Source organism: Pristis pectinata, chromosome 11 (genome assembly GCF_009764475.1).
Source record: "Pristis pectinata isolate sPriPec2 chromosome 11, sPriPec2.1.pri, whole genome shotgun sequence".
Classification (NCBI taxonomy): Eukaryota; Metazoa; Chordata; class Chondrichthyes; order Rhinopristiformes; family Pristidae; genus Pristis; species Pristis pectinata.
The window spans coordinates 64565075-64579249 of NC_067415.1; the positions used below are offsets into that span (position 1 = coordinate 64565075).

The following is a 14175-nucleotide window of genomic DNA, read 5'->3' on the forward strand; positions in this document are numbered from 1 at the left end:
TTTCACAATTAGCCAGAACTAATTTCACAGTAGAATCAGTCCTGTTTTCTCTCACCACATCTCACCACTATTTGTGCAAAGGTAAATGTTGCCAACAATCATAAGCATCCAAAGTAATCCTAACCATTTGGTTCATAGATATTGCTATCACTCAACAGTGGATAACTGCATCAAACCAAAAAATACAGTTTCCATCCTTCACAGTGGAAAAGGTTCTTGGCTAGAACATTGTAGTTATTTATTCATTGTGATTTAAGGAGTTCACTGCACATATGGCACAGTTATAACTGGGTAACTGTAGCTCTCAAATACTATGGCATATTCTGTCAATCAGGTTCAATATATGACTAATTACATTATTGACTTTTTTTCTGAATAAAATGAGCTGAAATAAATTTTTGTTTGTTACAGCTGTCAAATCAATTAATCTCACAACAAGAAAGTGTCATTTAACATATTCACTTAATATATTCACTTAACTGGGAACAGTGCCATTGCACATTCAATAATAGTTAATTGTAAAACTGAGCAATCCAGCTTCAGTGTTGCAGAAAATGGGTTGTTCAGCAGGTGAAATAATATTTTGTATATATGTGGCATCATTTAATTCATTGTCAATTCTAAAATTATTTAAAATGTGCACATTTTCTGCAAAATGAAAACAAGCAATAATATAATTGAACACTCCATTTATAGTGGTAAAGAAAATATATTAGTGTGTGAAAGGCAATATAGTATATATGGATTTTTCATTCCAAATTATTTACTGTTGATTACAATTTGGTCAAATATTAAAGTGAGAAAATAGCAACAGTAATATTTAATTGCGCACCATTAATAACTAGCTTCTACTGCTTGCAAGAATTATGCGAAGAGAATGCTTTCGTGTAACAAAATCTACTATTACTTTATTAAAAAGATGTCAATCCTCTTGTAATGTTAAATATTTTTCAATACTGTTTCAAACATTATTGACAGTATATAATTATTCCTGGCCAAAATGGGGAAGATTGCCCATTTTGTCCTTTGTCAAATCAGGCTTAGTGATGATATTGCTATAAATATCACATTAATTTTATAATTTGTAGGTAACAGTGCCCATATCTTGCTGGAGAGGAGAATAAACAATGTTGTATTATGTAACTATTCTTCATTCACTGCATTTTTCTGAATATATCATGGTGACTGAGATAGTTTCAGTTATATATTCTGTTTACTGTCGGTAGTGGGGACTCTTTTTAAATAGAATCTGTTTGCAGTGAATGATGAGTTTGCTGTATTGGAGACCAATTTCTGGGAGTCCTGTTGTTAATCCTTTCCTGCAGTCAATTTATCTGTTGACAAGTTGGTCTGAGTAACCAATTATGTAGCTGGAGAAAGAACCTCAATAAATGAAAGAAAGAATTTTTAATATTTTGTAAGGTGAAAATCCATGCAAAAAGCATTTAGATAAAATGTTTTATTTTGGTTATTTATGGTTCAGAGCTCCACAAATTTTGTTGCTTTCTTTCATGAAATGGATAAACATGGTTGTCCTTGTGAAAGATTACAATGAATGTATGTAGGGTAGTAGAAAGAAAAATATGCTTAAGAAAGATACATTTTGTATTATTTTATGATGAAAATAATTGAGTTTTTGCTCCAGCATATGTTATCCCACAGAATGTTTAAAAATGTGTTAATTGCGTGTGAACTTTAAATTATTTTATTCATATGTAACACTAAAATTAAAATATAAATCTAAATTGTCTTATAATTTACCTTGAGTAGCAGTGTTTTCATGCACTTCACAACTGATTTGGATATTATTATGTTACTGTTTCTAGGGCTTTGCTGTGTGTTAATTGGCTATGCGTTGAATGGTAATTGTGCGTCAGAAAATACTGATGACAAGTCATTGATCTGAAACGTTAACTGTTTCTTTCTCCACAGATGCTGTTTGGTCTGCTGAGTATTTGTAGCATTTCCTGTTTTGTTTCAAATATCCAGCATCTGTGGATTATCCTGCTTTCATGAAGTACTTTTTTGACTGTAAAGTCCTTTGGGATGCAGTGAGATCACATATATTTCTTTTATTGTGTACATTCCTCTCTCTCCATACCCTTTAAGTACTGGTTTCTTGCATGTCATGGCGGCAGAGAGTGTAGTTCATGGAAATGGACCCTTTGACCCACTGCTTCTATGCTAACCATCATGCCTATCGATACTAATTCCACTTGCTTGCATTAATCCCTCTATCCCTCTATGCCCTGCTCATTCAAGTACCTGTTCAGGTGCTTCTAAAATGTTGCTACTGATCCTGCTTGCGCCACCTCCTCTGGCAGCTCATTCCAGAAACTAACAACTCTCTGCATGAAAAATTTACCTCTCCAATCCCCTTTAAAGCTCCTCCCTCTCACCTTAAACCTATTCCCTCTAGTTTTAGACACCCCTACCATGGGGAAACAGATTCTGGCTATTTACCCTATCTATGTCCCTCATAATTCTATAAATCTTTATCACATCAGCTTGCAGTCTCCTTTGCCCCAGGGAAAGCAGAACCAGCCTATCCAATCTCTCTTTATAACTCAAGCCCTCCAATCATAGAATCATAGGATGATAGAACAGTACAGCACAATACAGGCCCTTTGGCCCACAATGTCGTGCCGACCTTTTAAACCTCGCCTAAGACTATCTAACCCCTTCCTCCCACATATCCCCCTAAATTCATCCATATGCTTATCTAGCAATCCCTTGAATTTGACCAATGTACCTGCCTCCACCACATTCCATGCCCCAACCACTCCCTGGGTAAAAAACCTTCCTCTAATATCTCCCTTGAACTTCCCACCCACTACTTTAAAAGCCATGCCCTCTTGTATAGAGCATTGGTGCCCTGGGAAAGAGGCGCTGGCTGCCTACTCTATCTATTCCTCTTAATACACCTCTATCATGTCTCCTCTCATCCTTCTTCTCTCCAAAGAGTAAAGCCCCAGCTCCCTTAGTCTCTCCTCATAACTCTGAACCAGGCAGCATCCTGGTAAATCTCCTCTGCACCCTTTCCAATGCTTCCACATCCTTCTTATAATGAGGTGACCAGAACTGGACACAGTACTCTAAGTGTGGCCTAACCAGAGTTTTGTAGAGCTGCATCATTACCTCGCGGCTCGTAAACTTGATCCCGTGACTTACGAATGCTAACATCCCATAAACTTTCTTAATGACCCTATCCACCTGTGAGGCAACTTTCAGGGATCTGTGGATATGAACTCCAAGATCCCTCTGCTCCTCCACACTACCCAGAATCTTGCCATTAACTTTGTACTCCTCTCTGGAGTTTGTCCTTCCAAAGTGTACCACCTCACACTTCTCCTGATTGAACTCCATCTGCCACTTCTCAGCTCAGCTCTGCATCCTATCAATATCCCTCTGCAATCTTTGACAATCCTCTACACTATCCACAACACCACCAACCTTTGTGTTGTCTGCAAACTTGCCAAACCACCCTTCTACCTCCTCATCCAAGTCATTAATAAAAATCACGAAAAGCAGAGGTCCCAGAACAGATTCCTGTGGGACACTGCTAGTCACAGCCCTCCAATCTGAATGCACTCCCTCTACCACAACCCTCTGCTTTCTACAGGCAAGCCAATTCTGAATCCACATGGCCAAGCTTCCCTGGATCCCATGCCCTCTGACCTTCTGAAGAAGCCTACCACGTGGAACCTTGTCAAATGCCTTACTAAAATCCATGTAGACCACATCTACTGCCCTATCTGCTTGGTTGGCTCCTCAAAGAACACTATCAGGCTTATGAGACATGATCCGCCCTTCACAAAGCCATGCTGGCTGTCCATGATCAGACCATGATTCTCTAAATACCCATAGATCCTATCTCTAATAATCCTTTCCAACAGTCTGCCCACCACAGATGTAAGGTTCACTGGTCTATAATTCCCTGGACTATCCCTACTACCTTTTTTGAATAAGGGTAAAACATTTGCCACCCTCTAGTCCTCCGGTACCATTCCCATGGACAATGAAGACTCAAAGATCCTAGCCAACAGTTCAGCAATCTCCTCCCTCGCCTCATGGAGCAGCCGGGGGAATATTCTGTCAGGCCCTGGGGACTTATTTGTCCCAATACTTTCTAACAGCTCCAATACATCCTCTTTCTTGATATCCACATGCTCTAGAACATTAACCTTACCAACATTGTCCTCAGCATCATCAATGCCCCTCTCCTTGGTGAATACTGAAGAGAAGTATTCATTGAGAACCTCACCCACTTTCACAGCTTCCAGGCACATCTTCCCACCTTTGTCTCTGATCGGTCCTACCTTTACTCTCATCATCGTTCTGCTCTTCACGTAAGTGAAAAATGCCTTGTGGTTTTCCTTAACTCTACTCACCAATCCAGGCAATATTCTTGTGAATCTTATCTGTACCCACTCTGGCTTAATCAAATCTTTCCTGTAGTGTGGTGATCAGACCTGCACACAATACATCAAGTGTAGTTTATCCAATATTTTGTGCAACTGTAATATGACATCTCAACTCTTGCACTCAATGCCTCGGCCGATGAAGGCAAAAGTGCTGCATGCCTTCACTACGTTGTCTATCTGTGTTGTCACTTTCGAGGAACTATGTGCTTGTAGCCCAAGATCTCTACATTCAACAATAATCCCCAGGGCTGTGCCATTCAATGTGAATGCCCTGTTCTTGTTTAACTTCCAAAATTGCATCACTTCACACTTGGCTGAGTTAAATTCCATCTGCCATTTCTTTGCCCACTTTCCCAGCTGATCATGTCTGGTCATTGATTTACATTGTATTTCATTAGGTACTCTTGTTAAACTTGCTTCATACTGAGGTAGCATGCTCCATATCTATTGGCCCTGGTGGAGAATCTGAGAGGTCTCTGCTTTTCATCAAAAAAGAAATCTGAGGCAAAGACTTGTATCAAAAGCTGCGAATGCAGTAGGGCACAATTCAAAGGGCAAAACTGCAAAAAAAGACCAATCAAAGGAGAAAAAACAGCAAGTGGGCAGGGAACACTGGGAGGAAAATCTTGGGAATGCCAACAGGAGCATACTGGAATAATGTGAGCATATTTTGAAAAGGGTTCAGGATCTAAAACTAGATTAACCACGCATTCACAGCTAATAAAGCGCTACATTCTAATTTAATTGTTCCTGGCAGCTGAGGGCACAAGGGTGAAGAAGGTAGTATAATGAAAACATATGCATTGTGTTTCAATTGTTTTAAGCAGAAATGTATCTGCATTTTCTATCCAGTGCAGCAATAATTATGGAAAGAAGCTTTGTAAGGATCAATATTTTAAAGCATTGTCGTAAAATTACATAGAGCGAACACATCTTCTTTGCAGCATGTTCTGAATAACTAAAGTAATCAAAGCAAATAGTATTTCAAAAGTAAATGTCCATCATTGGCACTAAACCGTTAAATATATTTGTGTCATTGTGCTTTCAGAATTCAGCTATAAAGTATAAGGCAAAAGTTGAGTGATATGGATTTACCAAAGGAGAATCAAAACTACCAAAGTGATCAGAGGAACTATTATAATTCCACGTGACAACACGGCTCCTGCACCAGGTTTGTTTGTCCAAGAGGTTGTATCAGCATCACCCAGAGCGAATCTGTGCCTATTTTTCTTGTCAGGCAGCCCTGCTGAAGGAAATAAGAAACAGAGAGTGATGCACTGTTTTATCTGTTAAGCTAAAAGAATGTTAAACTATGTATCAGTCTAAATATACAGAGTTCCAGGGATTGCCACACTTTGCTCCTCCAATAAAATTCCAATCAATATTACACAAATTAAGATTTTGGTTTCCAGTCATGGACAAATATAGGGCTTTATAAGAGAATGAAAAAACAATAATCCAGGCAATGGCATCATGTGAAATATCATCAACTAACATAAAACTTAATTCCTTGCTGGAGAAGCAGTTATGTGAAATTATCCCTCATAATAAATAATTCTAAAGTCAATACACTGATTAAATTACATCAATATTGACATAACAATTATATCATGCCAGCTGAAGAAGAAGTTTCCTATAAGTCAATACGTATAATTAAAACAGTCATCTGCACTGATAACATTAGAGCAAGGCCATAACCAATACCATTCACTGTATTTTTCTTTAGCAGGAGATTAAGATCATTGCAATGATACAGAAAGGTCTGATCAGGAGGACGTGGTAATTTTCCAGCCCAAGATTAGTTGTTGTAATTCAATTGTCTTATATGTACATCTATATCTCCAAAATACACTTGCAAATCAAAAACTACAGATGCTGGAGAAATGAAATAAAAACAGAAGATGCTGTAAACGTTCTGCAGGTCAGACTGCATCTGCGGAAAGAGAAAACTAACTTGTTTTCTCAGTTTCATAGTTCTGATGAAAGATCTTCAACCCGAAGCTTGAATGGTGTTACTCTTTCCATAAATGCTGCCGCCTGATCCGCTGAGTGTTTCCTGCATTTTCAGATTTTATTACAAAATACTTTTGCCCTGGCATTCATCAACAGTTGTTACATGCTAAGGACTCTTCATATTTTTGTACATTTCTGCAAATGTACAATCATAATAACTTGTAAACCCAGGTAAAATGCAGAAAAATAAAGAAAGAATACATCCAAGAAAATTAATTCTTTCAGAAAGTACTGGCTGTTATAGTTATATGTTTGAGATGAGGTTTGTCCAGTTGTCAAAAATTGTTGGGAGTGTGCTTTTGAAATTTTGCTTCAGACAGTTAAAACCATACCATTCTGATTTCTAAATAATGAATTCTCTGCACACAGCATCTGAATCAAAAGCTGACTCTTTTACTTTGAGCAATCAAACCCACCCTGCAGATTTTCCTTATTATTTTATATCACACTACTGTCAGTTAGATGTTTGGGGAGAAGTTGGCTTCAGCTCCCTTTCAGACTCAGAATAATTAATCAACTTGGAATGGGCACCAGAAGCCAGGGGATTGAGGCTCAACTGAAATCACAACTTAAACCTCATTAGTATTTTTCTGGTAAGCTGATGATCATGATCAAATGTTCAGAAGCATTGCACAAGCCCTGGAGTCCCAATTTGTGCAGGCTGTCTTATCGAAACTGGTGGACAAAACACGGAGAACAGGCCTAGTTCTTGGTTTGCCCAGTGTTGGCAAACGTCAAAGAGAAATAAAAATGTCAAAGTATGACACTTCTCATAAATGTGCAAGGAGGCTGTACTAATTGTCTCGGATAACCACTAAGGATGTCCAAATATAACTGATATATTGCATATATTTCAGCCAGACCTGGCCATGGGAGGCAGCCTCAGGATTTTAGTGCATTTTGTCCTGTTGTGCACTTTAATAATAGATACAATCTCTCCCCATTCTATTATCCAATTTATACCCATGAAGCAAACAATAAACATGCAACTGGTATCTGGGAATGTATTTCCTTTCACTAAAACTTATATCCTGTCACATGCCTGAGATGCTTTGAAGCTTCATTCAAAGAGATTGTGTTTGCTTGTCCTAATGTCACACTTGTGTTTTCATTCCAAATATTTGCTTGAATTCAGTATCATTGATAACACATGGAAATAGATATTGCAGACAATAACAAGGCTACAGTAGGAATGAGTTGGAATGAGCTGCTTATGCTGCTCCAAAAATTTCTGCTGGCCTTCAAGTTCCATGTCAATTCTACAGATTGCCTTCCTGTCAAGGTGCAGTTCTCCTTTATGGAGAACATAGAATGGTCTGAACTTACCAATGGAACTGCACTGAACAACTGCTCATTCTGATAAATGATTGCACCAGCAACAATTCTCATACTTGTTCATCATAGCTGTGGCCTTTTAATGATTAAGGTGACCACATCCATGGCCACAAGTATATCATTGATTCCTGGGTTGTTCAGGAGTCTTTGCACAACTCCAGTATCCCTCTGCAGTTGCTTTTCCCCTTGGCAGAACATGTCCTCCCTACACATGCACATTCCAGAATCACACCTTGAGCAAAATTGTCGCCGTTCTCAAAACATCACTTCCATACAAGTGGCAATTCTCCATGAAAATAAAAAAAAACTGCAGGTGCTGGAAATCTGAAATAAAACTGAAAATGCTGGAAAAGCTCTGCAGGTCAGGCAACATTCTGTGGAAAGAGAGGAAGGCACTATTTCTCTTTCCATTGATGCTGCCTTACTTGCTGAGTGATTCTAGCATTTTCTATTTATGTTTCAAGTAGCCATTCTAGATTCACCTTCAAAGCTTTATCTTCTAAGCTAAGTAATGTTGCCTGAGTAATGTTGCCTGAGGAATGTGCATACTAAGTGATTCCCCGTTGCAGGATCTAAAAACGGCTGGAAACTTGATGAGGTATTCATCAACAGTTTCATCTGGCCCAGTTGCACATTTCAGACTTATAGTTTTTAAAAATCTCTATCATTTTGAACGATACCTTGTCTGCAGTGCATGATGGTAATTGATTCACTAGTGCATCTATTATCACGGCCATGCCACCAGCAAAGACTTTGTGTATTCTTCTTATGTATTACTACATCTTTCTGTTCTCTGTCCTCAACAAAGACAAGGTACATGGTGAATGGTTATATCCAGTTATATCTCTTAAACTCACCAACATATTCTAAACAACCGCTGTCTGCATCATCACTGCTCTACTTAGAGAATCCTGTTTACTATTGTCTTCACATCAGATTACTGTCCTGCTATCTCTTCAAGCAACAACACAACAACAAACTGTCATGCTGTAGTCTCTCATACTCCTTGTATTTTCAAATGATAGAATATACTTCACTAAAGGCAAGAACCCTCAACTAAACAGCTGGTAAAACAATGGTATAAGGTAACACTGTGTGATAAGGGTACCCTTAGAATTATAAATGCTGCACGAGTCATACCTTCTTCTCATTGTGAGAGAAGGATTATCTTCCACTCAATCTCACCAGAAACCCATTGGCTGTGGATGGTCAGTTTGTCGACCTCCCAACATCCAGAAGATGGAATTATGTGTGCATGGTGTCCCTGAGTGCCACAAAAATGAAATCTGGCAATATAGAAACTCATCATAGGTAATCCAGCCAAAATCCACTTATTACATTGTGAACTAAGTGAAACCTCCTATCCCATTTTATAAAGCAAAGCAGGGCAGATCATCTTGTATTCTGGTTAAAATTCCTCACACAACAAACATAACAAAAGCTGACTGACAGGTTATTTGGCTCATAGCATCATAAAAACGTAAAGTACAAAAACGGGCCTTTACAGCCCACCTCGTCTATGCTGACAATGATACCTATCTATACTAACCCCATTTGTCCACATAAGGCCTATTTCCCTGTACTCCATTCTTCCTCATTTCTGGGATTGTGCTGTGCATAAAATGGCTACTCCTTTTTCTCACATCAAACATTACTGCAATATTTTGTAATGTTTCTGTAAGAAACAATGAAGTCCTGTGGTATTTATCCATATCATTTTTTTCTTATTAAAATGATAAGGGATCATCCAGCAAGGAAAAAAATTAATTGGCAAAACTTTAATCCCACCTTGACAGCAGAGGCTTGGCTGGTAGGATAAGAAATTTAAAATCAAGTAATGTGACCTCATTCTGTCATGTACATGTTTGCCATCATTTTTATGGGAGCAGTTCATGTGACATGTCAATGTCCTGATTTTGAGAGGTGGGACACCTCATTAAAATATTTAAATTATTCTCCCACACTGCAGTTGAGACCCTGATTTAAATTTAATACTGGCTGGCTTGGATTCTAGAGTTCAGAAGACCTGCTGCTAAATGGAGAAGTGAGCAACTGGATTAAACTGGCACGTAAGTAATAAAGAGTTAGTAATCGCAGGACAGTTTACCCATCACACAAACCTTCCTGTACTACCAGCTGACAATTCCCCCTCCCCAACTTAAACCACAGCCCAAGTCCTTTGTTGTACATTCTCACTGATCCATTTTCCTCTTGATTGCTGGTCTGGTTTTCTATTTCTGCTCCTTAATCATTTATAATCCCATGTAACTCCTGACTGTTGGCCCATCCTCCACAAGCCCCAGGGTCTCTCCCATCTATTCTTTCTCCAGGTCCAACAACCCCTTCTGGCCTCGGTCTTTTATTTGACATCCTAACTGATGTTGACAGCACTTTTTCTTTTTTTATGACTTGCAGTCTCTCCTCATCACTTAACTTCTCTCTCGGTTGCTGGTCTAAACAACCAGCTCTTATAGCCCTGCATTCTCTCCCTCCCATCCTCTAGATTGATTGGTAATCTGCCCCCTGCTCCTGTTTTGTGATTTCTTTATCATATCTTCAAGATTGACAGTTCACTTTCTCCCTACCTACAACAACATACCCCTGTCCGCCGCTTCACCCCTCCACACCACCCTGCCCCCACCACACCCGCCATATTTGCAATTTTTTATGGATGCTAGGGGCCATCTCAGTACCGCCATCTAATGCTGGCTTCAGAGAATAATGATACTAGAAATTTCTTGACTGATAGTACGTGAAGTTGCTTGAAGCAAATGAATAAATGAATCATTTATTTCTCATTCACCAGGGGACTGCAGTCTCGTTCACTGTTCCTTAGTTTGTTTTTATTAACCATACCAACATTTCATAGTGTTGTTCTGTCTTTCCAAATAATCTTGCTCATGTAGACAAATTCATTATGAAGAAAATGACAGACTTTGTTTGCGTTATTGATTATTGTACAATGCAATACAAGCTTTAGTTTGCTATGGATAAAGCAACATAAGTAGCAAAGAAGCAGAAGAATTCCATTCAGTGGCAGCTTTGCTTGACAGAAAAAGTCAGGAGAACATTAAAGAAATAACCAGAAAGTATGTTGCCAGTTTTGTAGCAGAAGTGACAACATATAATTGACATGGAATATTGACCACTGAGAAATGTTGGAAGTTTTCCATGAAACTGAAATTTCTTCACTTCAAAATCACAATCAATGGAACTTCAAACAGTAACAACAACAGTAAGCTCAACTCAGACAGCATTCTGTGGAGAGAACAATTTGAAGTCAAGTCAAAGATCCTTTACGTTGATTGATTTGCAACAAACTTTACAATGGCATCATGGAATGATCGGATGAACAGCACAAACCCAGGCCATTCAGTCCATTGTTATGGTATAAACTCTTTTAAAATCAATTAATCATAATTAATGATAATTAGACATCTGCCCTCCCCATAGCTTTGCAGGTTCTCTACCTGCAACATTTATCCAGTTCAATTTTGAAGATTATAGTTGAACCTGCATTCATCTCTCTTTGGGCAGTGCATTCCAGAAATAATTCACAGAATGTTATGGCATAATCATAGCCATAAGATGGGTACAAATTTCTCCAGACAGCCTAATTTGAGGAGGGTATTCCACAATCCTTTGTAATTGATAGAGTCAAAGATTTTAGTGAGGTCAGAAAAGGCCCCATAAAGTGGTTGGTGATGCTCTCTACTTTTTCTTGGAATGGTTACAATCCACTGGTAAGGGGTGATTGACAAGTAGGAAGTGGGGAAAGTTTTCTTATCATGAAAATACCCTATTTCATCAGAGATATGAAGAAAATATAGTAATACACCAATAAGGGGAATGGCACCTGTTAGATTATATAATTATCTGGGTGAGAAAATGCAAGGATGTCCCCATGACCCTGCCATGTCAGATACTTAATGGATGTTGGACTGACCACCATCCTAAAACTTGGCAGTAAGGAACTTCAATCACAAATACACAACCTCATTTTTCTCATCTGGAGAGAGGCGGACATGCCAAGGGATCTCAGAGACATCATAATTGTGACCAATTGCAAGAAAAGAGACTGATCTGACTCATCCTTCTCCTCAACCTCCTCCTTCCAGTGGCCAAAGAGTATCTCCTGAAACTGCAATGTGGATTGTCTCCACCTAAAGGCATGATGGACACAATCTTCATAACATTAATAAGGTCCCAGCTTGAGCTCTATTGGTTCTGGTCACCACATTACGGAAAAGATGTGGTTGTACTGGAGCAGGTTCAGAGGATTTACAAGAATATCTTCAGGAATGGGAAATTTTATGGAGCTGCAGAGAGAAACAGCATGGAAACAGGGTCTTCAGCCCTCCCAGAGTATCAAACACCCATTTTTACACTAATTCTACCTTGGGCCAAAGGGCCTGTACTGTGTTGAAATGTCCTATGTTCTATAACCCATTTTATTTTCCTACATTTGCATCAACTCCACCCCCTCCCCCCCGCACAAGATTGTATTACTCACCTACACACTGGGGCAATAGGGCAATTTACAGTGGCCAATTAACCGACCAACCTGCACATTTTTTTGGGGTGTGGGAGGAAACCCATGTGGTCACAGGGAAAATGTCCAAACTCCACATAGATATCACTAAAGGTTAGGATTGAAGCTGGTCATTGGATCAGAGAGGCAGCAGCTTGAATAGCTGTGCCACTGTGCTTCCCCAAGAGGAAAGATTGGGTAAGTTAGGGTTTTTCTTTGAGACAGATGAGGCTAAGGGGAAACTTAATTGAGGTGTTTAAAATTATAAGGGGTCAAGACAAAATAAATAGGAAGGACATATTTTTGTTAGCAGAGGGGTCAAAAACCATGGCACAGAGATTTAAAATCATTGATAAAAGGATTGGAGGGGAGATGGGGAAATAATGTGTCATGCTGATGTTGATCAGGATCTGGAACTGACTGCATACAAGGTAGGGGTGGGGGTGGGGGATAGTACAGAAACCCTTATCACAAGTAAATAGAGCTTTTCTGTGCACTAGAAGATCCATGAACTGTGGGGCCATAGGCCAAGTGCTGGAATGCGAGATTAGGCCAGATTGCTTATTTTCAACCAGAATGAATTCAATGGGCTGAATGTGTCAATTTTTAAAATTATTTTCCATGATACTTCAAAGACTCATATATTTCAACTTTCAGTATTTAACATGTGCTACTACATTAACAACAATTATCAAAAGCAAGTTGGCGGCTGAGTTATTTAATTTCTCTTGCCATATGTACAGAAAGAGTTATATGTAAATATTATGCAAATAGTGCAAACATATTTTTGTAACTCTGGGTAGTTGGACTTTGACTGAAGTTAGGAGTAATTACAAAAGATGAGCGTTAAGCACAGAAAAAAAATGTTCTGTGGATTAAGATGGAAGTAATGATATTAGGAATGCTGGTTAGTAAGTAAATTCATTCAGACTATCAGTGACCCAGACTCCCAAACCCACTTGATAAACATCACCAAAAAATTGCATCTATGCAGCATTTTTAACATTGTAAAACACTTTCGGGATTTTTATGAAAATATTACCAAACAAAATTTGACACCAAGTCACTTAAGGGTGTCGTCTCGACACTTAGAGTCTCGTCAACAGCTGCCCAGCAAATATAGAAGCCAAGTGTAAAATTATTAATGCTTTAAGAAGAAAATATTGAAACAATTCTATAAAGGAATTATATTGCTATTGTTTTGGGGAGGTGGAATTAATTTAAATTTTGAAATAATTATGACTGTCAGTCTTTCTGAGGGAATGTATTACTGGCTTTTATTCCAGATATTTTACCATTTGAAAAGCGGCGAGAAAAAAGCTGGTCAAGTGTGATGCATCCCTGTGGGGAGCTGCTGGCTGATCAATCAGGCAATGCACATTGTGCTCAGCCTGAAGTCCCCGCAATAACTGACACTGAAGCCATTCATGGAGAACAATGACAACACCAATGAGCTGCCAGTTACATCAATGTCATCCAATGTCAACCAAGCTGTGTACTAAATGTGTAGAGGTCCAAAGGCAAAATCTAGAACATACCTTGATCCACTTAAACAAACTTTACTAAACTTTTGTAAAAATGTGATAAGATCTGGAAGAGCCAGGAGACAACACATTACTCAATAAGAGCACTGCATGACTGATAGAAGTATTTAAAATTACAGAGACAATTATAGTATATTGTATCATAGTAGTAAAATGCTCCTTTGCAAAGTTAAATTCTTTAAAATCATTGCATGATTTTAAATTCTAAACTTAAGTATTAGGCCACTGATTATTGCTTATTTAGTTTCAGGGCCCTGTTTGAATTTGCTGGTCCAAAATTCTTCTATTGAAGAAACACGCACTCTATGATTTGGATTAGCAAGTATAG

General features: G+C 38.6%; 1 protein-coding gene across 3 annotated transcripts in view; it reads right to left on the reverse strand.

Annotated features, from left to right (window-relative positions):
* Positions 1–242: 242 nt before the first annotated feature.
* gpc5a (glypican 5a) overlaps positions 243–14175 on the reverse strand; it is an 803385-nt gene continuing 789452 nt past the window's right edge. For 2 of the 3 annotated variants that reach the window (XM_052025912.1, XM_052025909.1), the window contains one exon: positions 243–5670. In XM_052025912.1, coding sequence (XP_051881872.1) covers positions 5516–5670 — 155 coding nt within the window. In that variant the 3' untranslated portion in view covers positions 243–5515. The remainder of the gene's footprint in view (positions 5671–14175) is intronic. The other variant, XM_052025910.1, reaches the window with a different exon arrangement.